Raw genomic sequence first — 22,989 nt, 5'->3', positions numbered from 1 at the left:
AGAAATATGTAGAAATAATGAACAAAAGACCTAAATAGACAGTTGACTGAAGGAGAAATTAAACTCTTCAGTGAAAATATGAAATGATGCTTCAGCTCATTAGTAATGAGTAGGTTGACTAAGATCCCAGTGTGTGTGGGACCTGAGGAGTTTTCCAGAACGTGCTGGGACTTCTACTGCTAAAACCAGGATGGCTGGTAATTAGAGCAACTCAGTATTTTTTTTATCCTTTAGAAGTCTTTAAAATTTTTACCTTTGTCAGGGGTTGATAAGAATTTGGGGATAGGAATACTGTTTGAGGGAATATAAAATATACAGCTTTTTAAAGAAAACTGAATGTTGTCACATGCACCTGCACACACAAACGCACAAACAACGTACCTTTTAATAATTAAATTTTAATCCAACAGATGCCTAGGAACCTATCTTACTGGATTGTATGTGTGCGCTTGTACCCAGGTGAATAAGGATATTCATGTCCCTGCCCCCTCAAAAAAGAAAATAATCTAAATGTTCAAAAATAAGGTATTTGTTAAATTAAAATATCATGGTATAATGTGCTGTGCAATGATGAAAAAGAATGAGGTAGATTTATATAGCTTAGAGAACGTATCTTACGAAATTAAGTTAGACTTTCTCAGTTTAAATTCTGGCTCTCCTGATTATGCAGGTAATATCTGTGGGCCTTATTTTCCTTATCTAATAAATGAATAAAATGCTGTTATCAACCTCAAAGTTTTATTCTGAAGATTTAAGGAGAATAAGGCACAGGAAATGTTAGCTATTATGTAAAACAAAAACCGTAAGTATGTTTACACAGAGGGACACATGTAGACACACAGATATACATGGTCTCTGTGACAGCGATGACCACAGAAGAGGGGGTGGTCATTGGGGACCATGGGAAGGGCAGCTTTCACGTTTTACTGTTTTTCCAACACAGGATATTGTTTATGTGCTATGTAACTTCATTTTTTTTTTTTCCAAATGAAATAATTGGTTGACTGCTGGGTGTCTCTCCTGGTGTCTGTCTGACCACAGTTCTTCTTACGTTGGTTTAGACAGTTGGTACAGCAGAGTGGGCCTCCATTCATCCCACTGATGCTTCAGCAAATGGGCAGATAATTTGAGCGTGTTTTCAGTGGTCCCTTAAATCAGCTTACTAAAAAATTTCTTTCCTGAAATAGGGAACGCCAGCAGTGAAATAAATCTACCTTGTTGGTATCCTTTTGATATTAGAATGGCAGTTTTGAGAAAAATTGTGTAGTTAAGATATAAAGTACCACACGCTTGAAGTACTGTGGCCTGGATCTGTCTTCTGGAGGGAAGTGTCTTATTCCTCTGGTCTTCAGAAAATACCCTTCTGTAAGGTTCCTTTTGGGGGATACAATTTGATAATAACCAGTGTACTTAAAGCAGTGAAGATAGTTAAATAATAGTAATAGTCCCACGTATGCAAAGTGTGGTCTCTGGACCAGTGGCAGCAGCATCTCCTGGGAATTTGGCAGAAATGCAAATTCCGGGCCCCACCCGAGGCCTAACTAAGTCATGTTCTCTTGGGGTGGGGTCTAGAAACCTGCGTTGAACGGACTGTCCTGTTGACTGTTATGCATGTGAAATTTGGGAAGCAACACGATCAGGAAGAGGATGGCTGGTGCCAGAAGAGCATGGCAGTGCCACTGTGTGAAGAGATCATTGTGACCCTGTACATCCCCTTATGAAAGGCCATCCGGGCTGTTTGCGTGTGCCCGTCATTTCACATGGATGCTGCTCTGGGCTGTGCTGCCGAGCGCTGGCTGGTGTGCCCCCCAGCGTCCTATTTAACCTTGATAGGGATTTTAACACTCTAATTATCTAACGCTTTTACAGTTTAAAAATGTCCCAGGAATTCCCTGGCAGTCCAGCGGTTAGGACTCTGTGCTTTCACTGCTGAGGGCATGGGGGTTCAATCCCTGGTCGGGAAACTAAGATCCCACAAGCCGCGTGGTGTGGCCAAAAACTTAAAAAAGAAAAAAAAAGAAAAATGTTGTCCCATGTAAATATTTTCTTGGTCCTTCCAATAAAAGCAAACAAATTTATATTTCACCTTTTTAGTATTTAGCAGTTGTCTTGTTATTGTGGTTTATTATTGTACTGAGTTGAAGACACTTACGGGCAGGGGGGAGTTCAAGTGGGAAAGTGTCACTCAGACACCACAGAAAGGTACTGCTCATGGTTATGGTAAATATCATATGAAAATAGATGAGAATTATCTGTCAGATAGGTCAGCCAAAGAACACGACTCATTTGCAAATGTAAATGGAGAATAAGGAAGTGCTGGTTCTTAGCAACTGTTATACAAACGTGTGCACACCACATACTAGTACTGCATCACGCTGCTGGTGTTTGAATCAGGGACTGAGAAGCATCAGCTCAGACACACTGTAACACAATCACTTGACCAGAAGGAGAGAGAGCGTAGGACCGAATATGTTAAGATAAGGGATAGGATGAGGAATTTGGAGATGAAGGAGAATAATTGAGCAAAGAACATAAAGTGCCTCATAAAAAGGGTGTTTTTAAAAATATTTATCTGTCTCCACATAACTTTACCATATACGGTATTTGGAAAATAGGAATCAAGAGGAAGTTCAGCATTAAATGTACACACATTCACGTCACATTTTGACACTGATCTTGGTTCAGAGATGTGTATTGTCACATAGAAGTTGTTGGGTTCTTTCTTTCTTTTTTTTTCCCAATTTGTAAATTTGCCAAAGGAGTCAAATCGAACCTAAAAAAGTTTTTGTTGCCTGATCTGCTAAATCTGATGGGTACTTTATAAAGACCTTAATGGTAAAAAACTTTTATTTTCTTCTGTTATTTGCAGAGCAAAGATGGTCGACCTTTGCCAGCAAGGGATAAACGCACCTTAAAACAATTTGAAGAAAGGTTACGAACACTTAGGAAAAGAGAGAGGCACTTAGAATTCATTGAAAATAGCTGGTGGACTAAATTCTGTGGTGCTCTGCGTCCCCTGAAGGTAAATGGAGTTTTACAAAATCATGCTGTCACTCTTCCAAGTTTCCGTAGTACCTCTCAGAGAGGTTGAGTTCTCCTCGTGAGGCATTGCAGCGTGGAACTTTAAGGGCATGGGTTTCGCAGTTAAAATAATCTGGTTTTAAATCACAGCTCTGATATTTGGTAGTTGGGGCAAGGTACTTAACCTCTCTGAGCTTCATTTACTCATGTGTAATGTAAGTGTTACAACAGAGGTTTTGGGGAATTTAAATTAAAATATAGGTAAGTAATGTGGTATTCTCCTGGTTTTACAAGGTTGTACTTTTCTGTAGGAGATCTGGGACCCATATTAGACCTTTCTCAGATAGACAGATTTCAATATTCAGATTGAAAATTTCAATAGAATTTGCTTCATTGTGAGGTGGCATGTTTTTGAAAGTATGTAAAAAGGTATTATTTAAGATGGAAAACCATTAATTTCCCTTTTTTTTTGAAACCATCATTAGCTAGCCTTGAATTCTTCAGACTGTGGTCTTCCTCTTATAATTCAAAAGGAAGTGAGGAAATGCACTGACTGCTTACCCTAAAAAGCTTCTCTTTTGAAAGACTTCTCCAAAAACATACCATAATCAGTTAGATCTACTGTGTATCACTTTTTTTTTTTTTTTAAAAAGCACTTTTCTGTTTGTGTGTCAATCATACCTCAGTAAAGTGTTGTTGTTTTTTAAAAATTAATTAATTAATTAATTTATTTTTGGCTGTGTTGGGTCCTCGTTTCTGTGCGAGGGCTTTCTCTAGTTGTGGCAAGTGGGGGCCACTCTTCATCGCGGTGCGCGGGCCTCTCACTGTCGCGGCCTCTCCTGCTGCGGAGCACAGGCTCCAGACGCGTAGGCTCAGCAATTGTGGCTCACGGGCCCAGTCGCTCCGCGGCATGTGGGATCTTCCCAGACCAGGGCTCGAACCCGTGTTCCCTGCATTGGCAGGCAGATTCTCAACCACTGCGCCACCAGGGAAGCCTCTGTGTATCACTTTTAAACCTTTTTTAAGACTTACTTCAGTCCCTTTTCCCAAGGCGATTGTCTTCATAGCACCAGAGGTATGAAGAAACCCTGCTCACCCTTAAATTAATTCTAAATTGTTTCTATAGCTTCTTTATAAATATTTATAACTTGGTCGCTATCATTAGCTGCCTTGTTTTAAAAGTGCTTTGTGCCGTTTCACTGTACCTGTATTTAGAGGGACTTTCAAATCAACTTTATTAAGTGTGCAGATTGATTTCGCCAAATGTAGGTATGTAGGTATAGAAGATCTACATCACTACAGAAAGCTACTTTATGTCTTCCCCTGCGCCACTGGGCTCAGACCCCGACCACCCACTGATGTCCTTCTGTCATTGAGGCTTACTTTTGTGTGTTCTGTGGAGTCACGGCATATATAGGCTTTGGTCTGGCGTCTTTGGCTCAGCACGGTGCTTTTGAGATTTCGTCCAGGTTACTGCATTTCTCTTCAGTGGTTCATTTTGTTTTCTCGCTGAGTAGCGTCCCAGTGTGTCTGTTTCACAATTTGTTTATCCACTCACCTGTTAGTGGGGATTCGCGTTGTTTCCAGTTTGAGGCTATTACGATTAATGGCTGATGTGAACATGGTGTACAAATCTTTGTGTGGACATCTACACATTCATTCATTTTCCTCCTAGTAAACACCTAGGAGTAGAATTGCTGGGTCTAATGTTTAATATACATTTCACTTTATAATAAGTGAAGTATTTTTCAAAGTGGTTGCACCATTCTGCGTTCCCACAGCAGCATGAGATTTCCGGTTGCTTCACATCCTTGTCAACTCATATTGTAACTGTTTGTGATAGTTGTTCTAATGGGTGTATAATCTTATCTCATGGTTTTGATTTGCATTTCCCTGGTGACTAATGATATTAAGCATCTTTTTGTATTCTTATTGGCCATTTGTTTATCTTTTCTCAAAGGCCTGTTTAAATCTTTGGCCACTTTTAAAGTTAGGTTTTTGTTTTATGAGTGAGTTATGAGACTTCTTTGTGTATTCTGAATCAAGTACTTTGTGTATTCTTAATGTTGCCCCCTAGTTTATGCCATGCTTTTATGTTGTCTCAACACTGTCATTCAAAGAGACGTTTCTTAAGTTTTTATAGAGAGCATTTTCTCCTGAGTTTCTTCTAGATGATAGTTTTAGTTCTTATATTTTAGGTTTGTGGTCCATTTTAAGTTAATTTTGTGGTATGATGTGACTTAGGGGTCAGAGTTTATTTTATTTTCCATATGGATAGCTGGTTGTTTCAGCACCTTTTTTTTTTTTTTTTGACAAGACTATCCTTTGCTCATTGAATTTCCTTGGTACTTTTGTCAAATCGATTGTATATATGTGTGGGTCTGTTTCTGGACTCTCTTCTGTTCCGTTGATCTATATGTTCTTATGCTAAAACTTGATTACTAGAGCTTTATAATCAGTCATGAAATCAAGCAGTGTCAGTTCTTCAGTTTTGTTTTCCTTTTTCAATATTGTTTTGGCTCTGCTAGATCCTTTGCATTTCCATATAAATTTAGAATTGACTCGTAACTCCACAAAACACCCAGTGGAATTTCTATTGGTATTGCTTTGAATCAGTAGGTAAATTTGGGGAGAATTGTTACCTTAATATTGAATCTTCTAATCCATGAACGTGATATCTTTCCATTTATTTATGTTATTGTAAATTTCTCTCAGCAGTGTTTTGTAGTTCTCAGTATAGAGATCTTGCAGGTATTTTGATAAATTTATCTATAAGTATATCTTTGTTTATAGTATTATGCATTATTTTGTTTAATTTCAATTCTCAATTATTTGTTGCTAGTATGTAGAAATTCATTTCTGTACATTGGCCTTGTATCATGCAACCTGGCTAAATTATTAGTTCTAGTAGCTTTATTATAGATTCCCAAGGAATTTTTATATACATGATTATATGTCAGTGCTGGAAGACAGTTTTACTTCTTCCTTTCAAATATAAGATTTCTGATTTTTTTTCTCCTTATTGCACGGGCTAAAACTTCCAGTACCGTCAGTGTACCATTTATTCTTTTTGTTATATAAATAAATCAGTATTCTCGAATACTGATTGGAATTCTTACCTATCTTTCTGTTATCTGGTTTTAAGTTAGGAATAATAGGAAACACTTAGGATTAGTTAGTAGTAGTCATGCCTGATGGAGAAATCTGAGGATGCAAACTTATTGTTATGTAATTGAGGCTTTAAGATGAATTTTTCTCACATGAAGTATGAAAATGATTTATTACACAGATATAACTCAGAAAATGGGAAGCCGTGCTGTCCGTGCTTCTCCTACATCAGCGTCCCGGTGGTCCTAGTGGGAGCAGGCAGACAGGGCCGCCCCCCGCTCTGCACTGCTCAGCCCTGCTGGAGGTCGCTTAACACCTCTGAGAAGCTCCTGGCGCAGAATTTCTTTAAAGTTATGTCTGTCTCAAAATTTGGTGGTAGTGTTCGGTGCTGTATATAATCCATGTTTGCTTTATTATAAAGTGTATTAAATTACACCACAATTTGCCATTTTTTATAAGAAAATTTTATAATTATTTTTCATAAGAGTAGCTCCCCCCCTTGCCCCCCCGAGATGCGATTGGTCTTGTGATTTCACACGTCCATGATTGCCTAGCATATGTGTATCTCATGTCAGAGGCACGGGGGTTCGGAGCATGGCTTTTCGGTCACATACATCTAGTGTTGGGTCCTTGCTCTCCTCCTCACCAGCCGTGTAAATTCTTGTTGCTTCACCTTGCTACACCTCATTTTTCTCATTCGTGTAATGGGGTTATGTACTTTTTTCTGTTATGGGAATTAAATGAAATAATCTGTGCTGTGCCTTTGATGCAAGCAGCTCAGAAAATTGCCGCTACTATTGTTACAGTTCTATATATAGGATTTTTCAACTTCTTGAATACTGCCATGGAACTCAAGGAAGAAAATTAGTTTTGAGTTGAAGGCACTTATAAAAATAAGCATCTAATTAGGATAAGTTAATGGGTCCTGAAAACAGCATTTATATATAATACCGAGCACATTTCTAAGCATACAGTCTAATCTTCATTAGACACTTGATTAAACTTGCCCCTGACAGATGGGCATTCTTCGAGTGTGTACAACTAATTGGCCTGGGTAACCTATAGATCCATTAGGTTTTAAATAAAACTTGACATTTTACTATATATACACCTGCTATTGTATATTTATACCTCTTATATGTATAAAGAGAGATATAAATTCATGTCCATAATTATATCACGTATTTTTTCAGACTTTTTTTTTTATTGTGGTAAAACATACATAACATACAGTTTACCATTTAAACTATTTGTTGGTGTGGCATTACTGACATTCACAGTGTTGTGCAACTGTCACCACTCTCCATTTCCAGAACCTTTCATCATCCCAAACAGAACATTCAACAGTAACTCTCCATTCTGGACCTCCACCCCCCACACCCCTGCAACCACCGGACTCAGACTGGGAGATGAACTCACTGTCTTTTAGTTGAGATCAACACCTGGTCTCGGGACTTAATGAAGCTCAGGTTCTTGATGTCTCGTCACAGAAAGAATTCAGTGAGAGACAAAGGGATAGGTAGGAAGTGCATTTATTTAGAGAGATACACAGTCCATAGAATGCGGTCCATCTTCAAAGGCGAGCATGGCCCTGGGAGACACACACTCCACAGACAGAGTGTGGGCCATCTCAGAAGGCGAGAGGCCCTGAAATATGGCATGGTTAGTTTTTATGGGCTGGGTAATTTCATAAGGAAAGGAGTGGGAGGATTATTCCAACTATCTTGGAGAAGGGGCGGAGATTTCCAGGAATTGAGCCCCTGCCCACTTGTTGACCTTTTTTGGTCAGCCTCAGAACCGTCATGGCACCTGTGGATGTGTCATTTAGCTAATGTATTACGTTGAGCGTATCATGAGGCTCAATGTCCACTGGAACTTGAATCTTCCGCCATCTTGAGCCTAACCTGGTTCTAACCAGGTTATGTCATATCCAACAGCTCTGTCATTCTTTTAAAGGTTGTGCCCTGCCCCGTTCCCTCCTGTTTCACCCCTGCCCAGCTCACATCCCCTAATGACCTCTATTCTCTTTTCCGTCTCTGAATTTTCCTATTCTAGTTACCTCATGTAAGTGAATTATATGTCCTTTTGTGTCTGGATTACTTGACTTCACATAACGTCTTCAAAGTTCATCCATATTTTTGATGTATCAAAATTTCATTCCTTTTTAAGGCTGAATAATATCAGTTTTGTTTTTCCATTCATCTTTTTGTTTATCCATCCATCTGTTGGTGGACATTGGGGTTATTTCCAACTTTTGGCTATTGTGAATAATGCTTCCAAGGTAATTGGTATACAAGTATCTGTTTGAGTCCCTGCTTTCAGTTCTTTTGAGTATATACCTAGAAATGGAGTTGCGAGATCTTGTGTCAGTCCTGGTATAACTTTTTGAAGAACGTACAAATTGTTTTCCACAGTGGCTACACCATTTTACATGCCCACCAGTAAGGCACAGGGTTCCAGTTTATCCATATCATTGTCAAGACTTATTTTCCTTTGTTTTGATAATAGCCAACCTTATTGTTGTGAAGTGATATCTCATTGTGGTTTTCATTTTCATTTCCTTAATGATTAGTGACATTGAGCGTCTTTTCACTTGATTGTTGGCTTTGTATCTTCACTTTGGAGAAATGTTTATTTGGGGTTTTTTTGTTTGTTTGTTTTTAATATTCTTGTTGCCAAAATATTGGCCCTCTGTGCTCTGATGCTGACTAGAAATTCAGAGACAGAGTTTTGGAGGAAAGAGAAAGAGTAGCTTTATCTCTTTGACAGGCAAAGAGGGAACGCAGCAGGCTAGCGCTAGTGCCCCCCTCCCTGGGGAATAGGGAGAGGTCTTATAGTCAGGGCTCCTGCTTGGGGGTAGGTGATAAGGATCAAGGCAGTGATGGGCTTGCATTCTTCTGATGGGTTGGTGGTGAGGTAAGCAGGAGTCAGCGTCATCAGCCTTCAGGTTCCAACTGGTCTGGGGTCTGCCTGCTTGTGGGCAGCATACCATCATTAATCATTAACTTCTCCCACCTGGAGGGGGTTTCAGTATCTGCAGAACAGCTCAAAGATACCTTTGTGTGTATCTATTGATTGGGGCACCGGGACCTTGCCCCAAGGCTGCACTATTGTTTCTCTTGACTGTTTGTTTCACCCTTGTCTCCCATCCCCTCCCTTCCCTAATTACCAACTGCTTGAATCTGCCCATTGGAAGTCGGGGAAGGTCATGGAGGCTGAATGAAGCCTATTTCCTGTAATCAGAGAAATGGGGGACACGGAAAGGCTTTGTTCCCTGGAGACCACAGGGTCCTGCTCAGTATCATTCTGAATGCTAACTCCTTATCAGATACATGATTTGTAAATATTCTCCTCTTCTTGGCTTGTCTTTTCATTCTGTTGATAATGTCCTTTGTTACACAAAGTTTTTTTAATTTTGATGATGTCCAGTTCATTTTTTCTTTTGTTACCCGTGTTTTTTGTGTCATATACAAAAAATAATTGCCAAATCCAATGCCATGAAGATTTTTTCCCTAAGAGTTTAATAGTTTTAGCTCTTACATTTAGATCTTTGATCTATTTTGAGTTAATTTTTATATATAGTGAAGGACAAGGGTCTGATTTCATTCTTTATGTCTGTCTTTAGGCCAGTACCATACTGGTTTTTTTTTAATATATATATATAAATTTATTTATTTTATTTATTAATTTTTGGCTGTGTTGAATCTTCGTTGCTGCTCATGGGCTTTCTCTAGTTGCAGCGAGCGGGGGGCTACTCTTCATTGTGGTGTGAGGGCTTCTCGTTGCGGTGGCTTCTCTTGTTGCGGAGCATGGGCTCTAGGTGCGTGGGCTTCAGTAGTTGTGGCGCACAGGCTTAGTTGCTCTGTGGCATGTGGGATCTTCCCAGACCAGGGCTCGAACCCGTGTCCCCTGCATTGAAGGCAGATTCTTAACCACTGCACCACCAGGGAAGCCCACCATACTGTTTTGATCGCTGAGGCTTTGTAGTAAATTTTGAAATAAGGAAGTGTGAGTCCTGTAACTTTGTTCTTTTTCAAGATTGTTTTGGCTATTCAGGGTTCCTTGAAATTCCACATGAATTTCATGATGGATTTTCTTGTTTCTGCAAAGAACATCATTGTGATTTTCATTGGGATTGCATTGAATCTGTAGATCATTTTCAGTAGTATTGTCATTTTTAACGTATTAAGTCTTTCAAACCATAAATGTGGGATGTCTTTCCATTTATTTATGTCTCCTTTAATTTCTGTCAGCAGTGTTTTGTAGTTTCAGTTGTAGGGGAGGAAAAATTTTTCTTCTACCCTTCTGGGTTCTTCTGTCTGGTCTAAGAATTAAATTGACATGAGACAGATTAACAGGAGAAATTCAAACAAAAGTTTGATAACATGTACACATGGGAGAGACCCAGGAGAACTGAATAACCAGCCCAAACAGCCGAAACCGGCTCCTTAAATACCACCTTCAGCTAAAGACAGAGGAGGATGTTGGGGATAGTGGTTTGAGACTTCAAAGGGGAGGAAGGCAACTCACATGGAGATGGAAAAGCACATGTTCCGTAGACAAGTGTTTGCTAGACCAGCAGAGACAAAGGAACACAGAGTGGACCCTGAGCTCTAGGCCCTACCAAGTTTCCCCCCACACCCGGCCCTTATTCCTTGCAGACATCTCTGGTGACAACTCTATTCTGGGAACAGGCCCTTTATCTAAATTCTTTAGGCAGCTGGGGGGTGGGGTGGGCGTGGTGGTAATAAGAAAGGCTTTGAGTCTTCTGTTTCCTAAAAATAATCAGCCGAGATTAATTCTCATGCCAGAAGAACACATTTTCTGGTGGCAAAATTTCCCCCCCAGTACTGTATATAAGTAGAGTACATCAGTCATTTGCCTCCTTGTTTAAATTTCTCCCTAAGTGTTTTATTCTTCTAGATACTTGTTTACAGGATGAGATTTAAGTAGTTGCCTTCTGCATTGATAAGAGTTTCTAAAGATTTGGTCATCACCCTCTTCCACATTTACAAATGGAGCTTTCCCTTATAAATGTAAATATCTCTTAAAAAAGGGTAACTGTCAGTTTTCAGAGCTTCTGTTTCTGCTGTTTCTTAAAAATAGCTTAAAATAATTCTTAAGCCAAAGAGCCATATTTTAGGGTGGAGAATTCTGCTTCTCTTTACCAGTAACATTATGGTGTGGATATTGAAGTTCATGTAAGGGTAAACCCACTTGTAAATGACCTAACCCATTTTTACACTGGCATAGCAGTAAGCCTCAAGAGCGTGGAAAAGCTTGGACTGGGCCTTGCATGTCAGCGACTGATCAATACATAACCTTGTTTGTTATGTGTTTGTGTTTAAGAACCACTGACATAGTGTCGATTCATCAGCATTGAACTTAGGACCACCAGCAGTATAACTCATGCCTGAACAAAACTGACACGTGTGTTTTCTCGGTAATCACAGCCTTCTTAGTCTTAGGAACCAGACAGCACTTCAGCACTATGCTTGGGGGCCATTTTAAACAACAAAGTTACCAACAAAAAGCACAGAAAATGCAAAGAAAGTAGCACTAAATAGACCACTTACAGGGTACTTGTTTGCAGTGTGAGAGCTGAAACAAGAAAGCAGAGCGTGGCCTGGCTCAGCCTCAGCTAGGAACTTGAGCGTCGGGTGACTTCGAATTTTTACCTCTCTGCATGTATCTGCAAAAGACTGCCAAGGGCCACATTTATTGATTTTAAGGTCATAAATAAATTTTAGTGAGCAGAGGGCTTGCAAATGCCAGATCTGCAAATGAGAATCAACCGTCCTTATAAGCAAAAACAACAACAAAAATCCCCAAGTCCAGGAAGTTTTCTCTCCAGCTCTTACTGCAAAACTTTGTGTTAAGCAAAGACAATCTGGGAAAAATTGCATGGTAGAGAGAAGAGAAGATTTGGAGGTGGGCCTAAGAATGATCTTAAACCCCCCAAAATTAGGTGAAATAAGCCAGTCACAAAAAGACAAATACTGTATATGAGGTACCTAGAGCAGTCAGATTCATAGAGACAGAAAGTAGAATGGTGGTCTCCAGGGGGTGGAGGCAGGAGGTATGGGGAGTTGTTTAATGGGTACAGAGTTTCAGTTTTGCAAGATGAAGATGATTCTGGAGATTGGTTGCACAACAGCGTGAATGTATTTAACACAACTAAACTGTACACTTAAAAATGGTTAAGATGGTAATTTTATGTTATTTGTATTTTACCACTATTTAAAAAACCAAAAACAGAAATGGCCAAAAAGCAGGAAGAAATGAAGAGAGTTGAACTCAGAGGGGAAAATGGGAGGAAAATACACTTACTTTCAGAAATGAAAACAAAATTACAAGGTGTCCAAAGGAGAATAGAATCAAATAAAATTTAGTAAGGGGAGGCTTTGAAGAAAGCCAAAAAGATAACCAAGAGAAGGAAAACAAGATGAAGTAAAAAGGATCAGAAAAAGAGTGTTGAAATGAAAGAGAAAGAAAAACTACCTGTGTGTAGTGGTTTCCATGCAGTAGCAAAACAAAACAAATTAGCAGAATATTGAAATGCATAATCTCCCGCAAAACACCTAAAGATAAATAGACCTGAATCCACGTGTCATGGATATTCTGTCGTGGTCCGAACGCGGGTTGGAAAAGAATTTCCAGACACAAGGCAGAATGTAAAGAAGACAGGATTGATTAGAGGGAAGGGTCGCTGCCAGAACAGCGGGCCAAATTCCTAGTAGTCCCGGAGAGTAGAGCCCGAACATGTGCTGTTGATCAGTTTTTATAGCCAGAAAACAAAGGAATGGTCCGAGGTAAAAATTTCGTTTGCTGACTGGTCGAGGCACATACACCTTCCTTCTATAGGGTGGGAGTGGGGCAGGGCAGGTGCCTTTCCTTATTTGGGACAGGTCCCGTTGCCCAGGTGGGCGTCGCCCAGGTGGGCTCAGGAATTTCATAACCATGGCAACATGGGGCAGAGGGCGAGTAAGAGTCCAGTAGGGGGCGTAACGCTGACACTTTTTCAGGCAGGGTCGTCCTTTGTCCTTGAGGCACCATTGTCCTTGGAGCACCACATATTCTATTTCATGAATAGACATGAAATAGACACTTTGTACCTGGGAAAGTTTATGTGCAATTTCCTAGTAAAACTGACTTCAAAATTAAAGAAAAATCCTCAAGATTTCTAAGAGAAAAAAATCAACTCACAAAGGCAATATTGTTAGACTTTTTAAAAAAACATGCAAAGCAAGGCAGGAATGGAGGAACATTAAAAACAAACAAAAAACCTCAATGAAAATGTATGAACTGTCGACTGAAAAAAAAAACCACACACAACGTGAGAGCTGTGAGTTAAGTTTTATTTGGGGCAAAATGCGGACTATAGCCCGGGAGACAGCATCTCAGGTGGCTCTGAGGAACTGCTCGGAAGAGGTGGGGGGAAGGGCAGTATTCTGTATGGTTTTAGTGAAGGGGGTAGGTGCAGTCAAGCACACATTTAGGCAGAGGCTTGCTGCTAGTTGTGAGGAGCAGACGTCACCATTAATGATTTAAGTGCTTTTCTAGATACGAGGAGATGCAAGAATCGGGCTCATAAAATCTTCTCCTGAAAATATCTAACCATGTGAAGGTCTGTTCTGCCGTTTTTTCCCAGAGCACAGAGGGCCTCATTCCTCATCTCCACCCTGGACTCCTTTCAGGGGGTGTTGAAGGTCAGCGGCTGCAGCGGTTTGTGACTTAGTCCTTGTAGAGGCAGATGGCAAGTGCCAGTTTTTAGTTGGCAGAACCAAGGACTTTATATTTAACCAAAATAGCCTTTAGAAAAACAGTTACGGAATTCTGTACCCATGAGCTCTTTTGAGAAATGCACTTGTTGCCAAGTTTTGACCAATTAAGAGGTGAGAACGTAAACATCAGCGAAGGGAAAAATGGTGAGCATGTAATATTGTAGGTCTGTGGAGAGAAGGTGTGGGCTAGGGCAGAGAATAAGGCACAGACATACGTGCTGATGAATAGAAATAATGTAATTAAGAAGGGGGAGAAAGAAAAGTAGAATTTCTCATAATTATTGTGTAGGCAATAGGTAGGAGTTGGACACGTAAAAACTAATAAATCGTTTAGTGAAGGAATGAATAAGGAAATGGGGGCTAAGGGCGCTTGAAAGTTTAAGTACACTAGAACAAAAATATAAACCCTCTTAACAAAAGAACTAAAAATCAAAGAGCAAGGAATTCACATTAACTGGAGAAAGAAACACAGGAAGTATACACACAGTTATCAAACAACAAGATATTTTTGAGACGAAATGTGTTAGTCATATCAATAAATGTGAATGGACCTAACTCACTATTAAAAGAAAAATTTTTAACTTTCCTCAGAAAGCAGGATGTAACTATATCCTAAAACAATAATTCACAAAGGCTAAAAATGTGTATTGAAAGATATACTGAGCAAATGGAAACAATAAGAAAGCAGGTAATGATCGTGCGATTAGACAAAGTAGGATTCATGCCAAAAAACGTTAAATCCAACAAAGAATCACTATCACTTTTTGTGATAGACAGAATGCCTCTCTCTTCCCGCAGTGGTGTCCACGCCCTAATCCCTGAAACCTGTGAGTATAATATACACGAAACGTCAAAAGGGACTTTGCAGATGCAATTAATGTTATAGACTTTAAAATATGGAGCTGATCCTGGATTATCCTGATGGGCCCAATCTAGTAGCACAAGTCCTTAAAAGCAGAGAACTTTGATGGCTAGAGTCAGAGAGATGTGCTAAAGTAAAGTGTAAGAAAGAGACATTCAGAATGTAAGACTTGAGCTGCCATTACTGATTTGAGGATGGAGGGGATGTGAAAAGGAATGCAGGAACTGAATGCCCTCAAGGAACTGAGAGGCTCCCAGCTGAAAGCCAGCAAAGAGATGAAGACCTCAGTCCTATGACCTCAAGGAGCTGTATTCTGTTCCTCAGACTTGACCATCTCAATCGATTTATCTTCAAGTTTAATGATTCTTTTCTCCTGACTGATCAAATCTGCTGAACTTTTCACTTTGTTTTCTGGTGAGCTGTTTGTTTCAGTTTTTATATTTTTCATCTTGAGAATTTCAGTTCACTTCTTTTTTTATAATTTCTGTTTCTTTGTTGATATTCTGTATTTGGTGAGAAATTGTTCTCATAATTTGTTTTAGTTCTTAAGACATGCTTTTCTTTAGTTCCTTGAACATATTTAAAATAGTGGCTTTAAAGTTTTTGTCAAGTAAGTTCAGCATCCTCAAGGACTTCCTCAAGGACAGTGCCTGTTGATTTTTTTCTTCTCTCTATTAGTCATACTTTCTTGCTGCTTTGCATGTCTCTTTAATTTTTTTTTTTTTTTTTTTTTAGTTAAAACCTGGGAAATTTTAAATAATATAATGTGGTAACTCTGGAGATCAGAGTCTCCCCTGGATTTGCTGTTATTACTCTTTGTTGTTGTTTGTTTAGTGACTTTTGTGAATTAATTCTGTGAAGTCTGTATTCTTTGTTGTGTGTAGTCACCCAAGTTTCTGCTTGGTTACTTTAGTTAATAACTGGACGAAGATTTTCTTAAACACCTAGGACCAGTAAGTCTCCCAGTCTCTGCCGAGGGGCTGAGTGTGAGTGGAGACATGACTTCAGCACCCAGGCTGGCACGCACAGTGCTGCCTTCGCCTGCACTTCCTGCTCCTGCAGACAGAGCTTCAGGGTCAACCACGAGTGGACATGTAGGCCTCTCCTGTCTCTCCTGAGTATGCACAGGGCCTTCTTCATTCCCAGGAATATGTGGAAACTTTTCAGAGCACCTGTGGACATCTCATTCCCTGGGTTTCCATTTTAATCTCTTTAGTTAGTTTATTTTTTGCCTGACATTGACCAGCTCTTGTGGCCATGAAGTTCATTGGTTGCCTGTAAGTTTTTGACAGACACTCCTGCGGAAAAGGAATTTTTGCGTTGTGTGAACTCCAGTTCAGGCCAAACACAGACAGTCTTGCAAATGGGATCTTCCCTGGCATTACCAGGCAGGTCGAGTAATGGCAGTTCTCTGGGAAGGAGACTCTGAAAGAGCTGCAGCCCCTTTCTGCTTTTGCAGGTGGCTACCAGGCCTATGGCTTTTACAGGCCATCTACCGTGCACGAGAGAGGAGGGATTGGTACTAGAGCAAGTCGGAATGCCACAATGCTCTGTGCTCTTACTGAGATTCGGCCGTTTTTCTTGAATAAATGCTCCTAGATTGTTGCATGCCTCTGGTTAATTTCCAGAGCGTTGAAAAAGTTGATTCTGACCATTTATGCCAGTTTTCTCATTGCTTTTAGGGGGGAAAGGATTTTCGGAGGTTCTTATTCTGTTACCTTTACTGATATCATCTCTTTGGCTTAATTTTTATTTTAAAACTGACACTATAGCTAGTGTGGAATATGTAGCATTTAGGTCAGCCCAGGGTGGTCACCACTGACATGATTCTGGAAGTACTAACTTAAGTTCTTATATATAAATATATACAGTTTCCTTGGTCTTTATAAAACATTTACCTTTTTAATATTTTTTCTTTGTTTTGTAAGTAGCTGTGATTAAACAGCCTAACTCTGGGTCATTCACCTCAACAGACTGGGAAAGTAGGTAAGGATTTTCTTTTCTTATCCTCCCCCAAAATGGGGATCAGGGGAGGGGAATGTTAATTTCTCCTGCTATCTCTGGGTCATGTTCCTCTACTGCTCATTGGTAGTTGGCAGCTGTACTACCTCATGCTACAAGCTATTTCTTATCAACAGGCTACTGGGAAGTAATATGTTTCCTCAGTGTAAGGATATTGTCTCCAATTCACTTAGGCATCAAGTGCCGTGCTCAAACCTAGTAGAAAAAGATTGTGTACGCTCCTTTACCTGCTACTAATAAACTTCTGTTACTATAAAGGAGTCACTTCAAACTTATTTAGCAATGAAACTTTTTTAAAATAAATGAATGCTCATGTGAAACCCAGTATGTAAAATGGATACATGCAGGGGTTTTTATTTCAAATGATGCCTATAGTCGTCTTTTTTTTTTTTAATAAATTTATTTATTTATTTGTTTATTTTTGGCTGCATTGGGTCTTCGTTGCTGCGCGCGGGCTTTCTCTAGTTGCAGCGAGCAGGGGCTACTCTTTGTTGTGGTGCGCGGGCTCTAGGCACATGGGCTTCAGTAGTTGTGGCACGTGGGCTCAGTAGTTGTGGCTCGCGGGCTCTAGAAAACAGGCTCAGTAATTGTGGCTCACGGGCCCAGTTGCTCCACAGCATGTGGGGTCTTCCCGGACCAGGGCTCGAACCCGTGTCCCCTGCATTGGCAGGCGGATTCTTAACCACTGCGCCACCAGGAAGCCTAGTCTTTTTGGTCCTCTCTTGCCAAGCTGCCTCTTCCAGTGAGCTCTAAAGGCACTCTTTCAGAACTGAAGAGTTCCCTAGAACACAGTCCTAAAATTTATTTCCAGATTCATCTTTATATGCTGGGTAGGATAATGGGTTGTTATTCTACTTTTTTTTATCCTGTCAGCATTCTAAAATGTACTCAACAATCATGTGAAATAAGATGAAAAATCTCCTTAACATTCATGATGTTTTCCATCTATTCCTATCAATTTCCAGGCAAAGGAGAAACCAAAACACTTAACTGTACTTAATAGGAATCTTCCTTTTGGCTCTCGCCAAACATAGACTTCATCCCTTTTTTATTCTGAAATTTTATTCCTTAGAGACCCAGTTCCAATCATTGTTTTCCTTGTTTTCTGTGGTCCTACGATAAAGTTCATATGCTGTCCTTTCATACTTCATACATATCCTTTCATACTAGAAAGTTCATACTTGAGTACAAGGGAGTGTACAGTGCTTATTACTACATTCTTCCACAGGGAGAGTTCTACATGACAGCTCCTTCAGTGTCGTTAGTACTCTATTTCAAGAATATTATCAGTTATATAGACTTTTCTAGGCTGTGGTATAATTTATTTATAAGATATACACAGCTGACCCGTGAACAGCATGGTTTGAACTGCTCAGAACCACTTACACATGGATAATTTTCAGTAGTACATATTACAGCACCATGCCATCCGCAATAGGTTGAATCTGTGGATATCGCAGTGGGCCGACTATAAGTTCTATGCAGATTTTTGACTGGGCAGAGGGTCAGTGCCTCTAACCCCTGCGTTGTCCAAGGGTCAGCTATATAGTATCTCATTACTTCTGTGAGAAAATGTTCCAAGTTCTCTGTTTTAACAACAGGTTAACATAACCTGATGAGTTTCTTGGTTTTGGTTTTTTGTGTATGTGTATTAGTCTTAATGTAGTTTTCAGTTAACTTTTTATATTTGAGTATAACTGAATATAAACCTTTTATTGGACCTAGCAAAGAGTCTCATTTGTTTACTTACCAATGAAAACTTTCAAATGCATTCTCTTTTGTGTTTTTGTTCTCAAATAGTCTCATAATGAAAATGTAGATGACGTGTGCCTAGGATTATATACTAAATGATTACATATTAAATTAAAATGTATCTTAGGTAATTTTTTTTAGATCCTTGTCATATGCTAGTAACTCATACTGAGCATAATGGTTTTGCGCTTTTAATATCAACTTCAGAAGTATAATGTTTTTTTTTTTTTTTTTGCTTTTAGATCATTTGGGGACTATTTTTCATCTTAGTTGCATTGCTGTTTATAATTTCTCTCTTCCTGTCCAAGTAAGTACAGTAGACACATTTTCTAAAGCACTCACACACATCCTATGATATTATACATTTTCCACGCTGAATTCCATTAGTGTAGCCTGTTCATCTTAAGTAGCTATTTTACTTGAAGTGTTCTGTAGCATTAGCTCAAAGAATGACTAAAAAGCCCCAATAATAGACAGTATTTCTTTATTCTATATCAATTGAACAGTATCTGTAAGATATTTAAGTGAGGTTTAATTTGTTATCTATGGTTTTCTTTGACTCCATTGAGTCTGCATGCTTAAGTTATGATGATATTCTTTCTAAAGTAACTGAAAATGTGGTGCAATGTATAAATTCACTCTTTATACGTTTTTTGTTATAGTTTGGATAAAGCTCTTCATTCAGCTGGAATAGATTCTGGTTTCATAATTTTTGGAGCTAACCTGAGTAATCCACTGAATATGCTTTTGCCTGTACTACAAACAGTAAGTAAAAAAATCATCCATTTTATACTCTAGCAAACATTGTCACACTCTGTCAAATTATTATGTTGACAAACCTATTAGTACTTGGAAGTATATGCTTGTGCCCTCTGCTGACTTGGCATTTTATTTACATATAACTTGTATGTTGATATGTTGCTTTAAAAATTATTGTATTGATGTATTACTGAACTCTTATGTTATACATAACTTGATTTGGGGGTACGTTATAAGACTTAGGGTGAACTTTTCCAAGCACTTCCCGTTTTTACTTTTTAACGAAGTCCTTTATTCCATATATAAATGTAATTTTTAGTTTAATTTGTTATAGGATTTTTCTTAGGATAATGATACTGAACAATTTGGTAATAGTTTGGTAGTTTGGTAATTGTTTCTTGGAGGTTTTTTTTTTTTTTTGCATTATCATAGTAACCTGATCAGGGTTGATATTTTAAACATTGCCAAATATGAACAATGAATTTTCAGTTAATTTTACATGACTTCTAAAGCCCTTATTGTTTGTGTATTAAGTTTAATTTTATCTTTTTTCAGGTGTTTCCTCTTGATTATATTCTTATAACAATTATTATTATGTACTTTATTTTTACTTCAATGGCGGGGATTCGAAATATTGGCATATGGTTCTTTTGGATTAGAGTGAGTATATGTTACAATATCATTTTGATTTTTTCATCATTTTGTGCATAATCTCCATTATTGCAAATTATATTAGATTTATAATATAGAAGTTGTAAATATCTTGATACCAAAAATGGAAATACTGGCTTTTTCACTTCATGTTAACATAAAAGTACTCTTCGTCTACAGGGACGATTTTGCCCTCCCGGATACATTTGGCAAAGTCTGGAGATGTTTTCAGGAGGCGCTACTGGCATCTGTTGGTTAGAGTACAGGGATTCAGTTAAACATCTTGCATTGCACATGGCAGCCTCCCACAGCAAAGACTTATCCAGCCGAAAACATCAGTAGTGCTGAGGTTGAGAAGCCCTGGGCTAGAAGTTCTATTGTTTTCCTTAGTGTTAGGCTGCATGGAAACACACTGAAGCACAACTGGATGCATGGTAGCTCAAAAGATGGCCCTTACTACTGGGAGTGAAAGATTACTGTATGTTTGGAGAAAGGGTTATTTTCTTCTTAGAGTCATCTTGATATAAATTAAGAATTTTAAAACGAGATACATCATCTTCAAACTTCCAGCTGTGGGTAAAATCCAGTTAAGTAGTGGCTTGAACTAATGAAAGACTTCTTGCTATGGAAAATTTTTAAAATCTAGCATTGCTTCAGTAGCTCAAAAATCAAGTCTAATATCTCTGGATTCCTCTTGGCTTCTCCCTCATGATTGTGATATGGCTGCTTCAGCCCCATTTATTCTGTCCGTGTTCTGTAAGGAACAGGTAGCTAGGAGAAGTGGTGACACCTATATCAAAAAGCAAGGCTTTCCCAGAAATCCCCAGCAGACTGCTTTCCTTTTGATGTTTAATGTTTTATCACTACCAGCCACTACTAGGCGTAGGGAAGCTGGGAAATGTACATTTTTAGGTGATCATATCCCATCCAGTATTGGAGTCCTATTACTCTATACTGTACTACAATCTAGTAATAAAACAGGGAGGTGCTATTTTAGTTGCTAGAATAAAAGTGTGCTCTGCCGTTGAAATGAAGCCCGTCACCAGGCTCCTTCTATCTGTTACCACATGTTTTAGTTTCCCTCCTGTATGGATACATGTGAAAATAGCTGTAGTCAGATGAACATAAATTATCATAAACTATATTATAGTTTTATAGTAGAGTATAATATGAGGATATCGTATTTCATAGAAATGAGTATTTAAAACATGTGACATGTCTGTCCTTGGGAAGTAATATTATATAAAACTCATATATATTACTAATACTTATAGTTGAAACTCCTCTAATCTTTAGATAGAATTAGAAGTAGTTCTCAGTTCTTCTTAGCTCTAGGAACTTCTAACAGATGCTCTTACATAATAAGTTTAGAAGATTTTTCTGAAACAGACCGTGTGAATACAAATATACTCTCTAGGTCTTGAGTTTTTAAAATAAACATGAATCTAAACCTAAAAGCTTTACAGGGAAAGCTTTGTTATGCTTTGTTATTCTTATAATTATCTGGAAAGATTAAGAATGCTTAGCATTTATTTTGGGAAAAAGACATGGTGGATTGAACTGTGTTCATTACGCCCTAACAAAGGAGTGGGACTCAGGCCCTTCACATGAAACGTGTTGCTGAAGTATCGTCACTGTGCTCTTTCGTTGCAGCTGTATAAGATCAGAAGGGGTAGAACCAGGCCCCAGGCGCTCCTGTTTCTCTGCATGATACTTCTACTTATTGTCCTTCACACTAGCTACATGATTTACAGCCTCGCTCCCCAGTACGTTATGTACGGAAGCCAAAACTACCTAATAGAGGTAAGTGCACACTTTTAAAAAGTCATTATTTTGATACTTTAAGCATAGTGAAATCTAAAATCAAATTCTAATTTGTGAAAGCTAACATAAAATATTAGCTCATCAGGTTAAAGTGAATATTGCTAAAACTAGTTTTTCATTCCATTTCTCAGCATGTGTATATTTGTTTCATACAAGTTCTTTTTAAAAATAACACTGAATTTCATTACAGTAGTTCCTTAAATGGGTCCCATGGTGCCAAGCTACTGAGCTGTATCTCAGCACTTTGCTAAAACTCATAATATTTACTCTAAAATAATATTTTAAGTAAGTTTATTAATATGGCTCCCCAAAAAGTTTTGGTGTGCAGAAAAATATGTCTGCTCATTGGTACCATGAATCCCATAGGAGAGGCTTTATAACTATTTTATTTGTACGTAACTATGCTTTCTCTTAACATGACAGGGATCCTCTTAACCTGTTACAATGATTCCTTGGTGTTGATCTTTCAAAAGCCAGCTGTGATTCCTAGTTGTACCTGGAGAGCTAGTTTGAATATTTTGACAGCTTAAAATATTTTGACCATATCTAGTTCAGCCTTTGTTTAGTTTCCTTTTCCTAAAATATCTCTTGCTCTACCTTCTAACAAGTCAAATCAAATCCATGTTTCAGGGCCCAGTTCAAGCCTTACTTTAATGGAGTTTTTATTATTAATCCAGTCTGCCTGGGTCACTCCTTTATCCTGTACTTCCTCCATTCTTTCTTTACTCTAATATGTAATTAGGAACAAACAAACAAAATCTAGTAAGCACATCAGACCTTTAATACCATCCATAATATTGCTAAGGATTGAGAAGTTAGTTCATTGAAAAATATTAAGTAACAATGCCAGTGGATCAAAGATAAGGCACGATCATAATGGAGGTAACGAATGACACAAGTTTGGGAAACAATGCTAGAAGGTCACCTTAGTCATTTTTTTCATTTCTTATACCTTTTATTCTCTTCTTGCCTTATCTCCTGCACCTGGTTCACTAGGTCATGCTTATAAAACATTCTTCTATGAATGAATGAAATAACGTCATGCTTTTGCATGGATGAATGATATTCTTTTCTTGTTCCACAGTGGAAAAATAAGTAGGCTGTTTCTCTGGGCGGAAGCTCTGTTGTTCAACACAGGGCCTAAAGATTCTTGTAGGAAAGCCCTAATGTTAAATTTACCCTAAATCTTTTTCTTCTAGTTGCAAT

At 38.6% G+C, this 22,989-nt stretch overlaps 1 protein-coding gene across 2 annotated transcripts in view; it reads left to right on the top strand.

Moving 5' to 3' along the window:
• Positions 1–22,989, top strand: part of LMBRD1 (LMBR1 domain containing 1) — a 120,671-nt gene that overhangs the window by 64,267 nt on the left and 33,415 nt on the right. For both annotated transcript variants that reach the window (XM_061206908.1, XM_061206909.1), the window contains 5 exons: positions 2,870–3,022; positions 18,792–18,856; positions 19,212–19,314; positions 19,864–19,968; positions 21,613–21,762. In XM_061206908.1, the coding sequence (XP_061062891.1) occupies positions 2,870–3,022; positions 18,792–18,856; positions 19,212–19,314; positions 19,864–19,968; positions 21,613–21,762 (576 nt within the window). The remainder of the gene's footprint in view (positions 1–2,869; positions 3,023–18,791; positions 18,857–19,211; positions 19,315–19,863; positions 19,969–21,612; positions 21,763–22,989) is intronic.

The sequence above is a fragment of the Eubalaena glacialis genome, chromosome 12, assembly GCF_028564815.1.
Source record: "Eubalaena glacialis isolate mEubGla1 chromosome 12, mEubGla1.1.hap2.+ XY, whole genome shotgun sequence".
NCBI classification, from domain to species: Eukaryota; Metazoa; Chordata; class Mammalia; order Artiodactyla; family Balaenidae; genus Eubalaena; species Eubalaena glacialis.
This window is presented reverse-complemented; position numbering and strand designations above follow the sequence as displayed.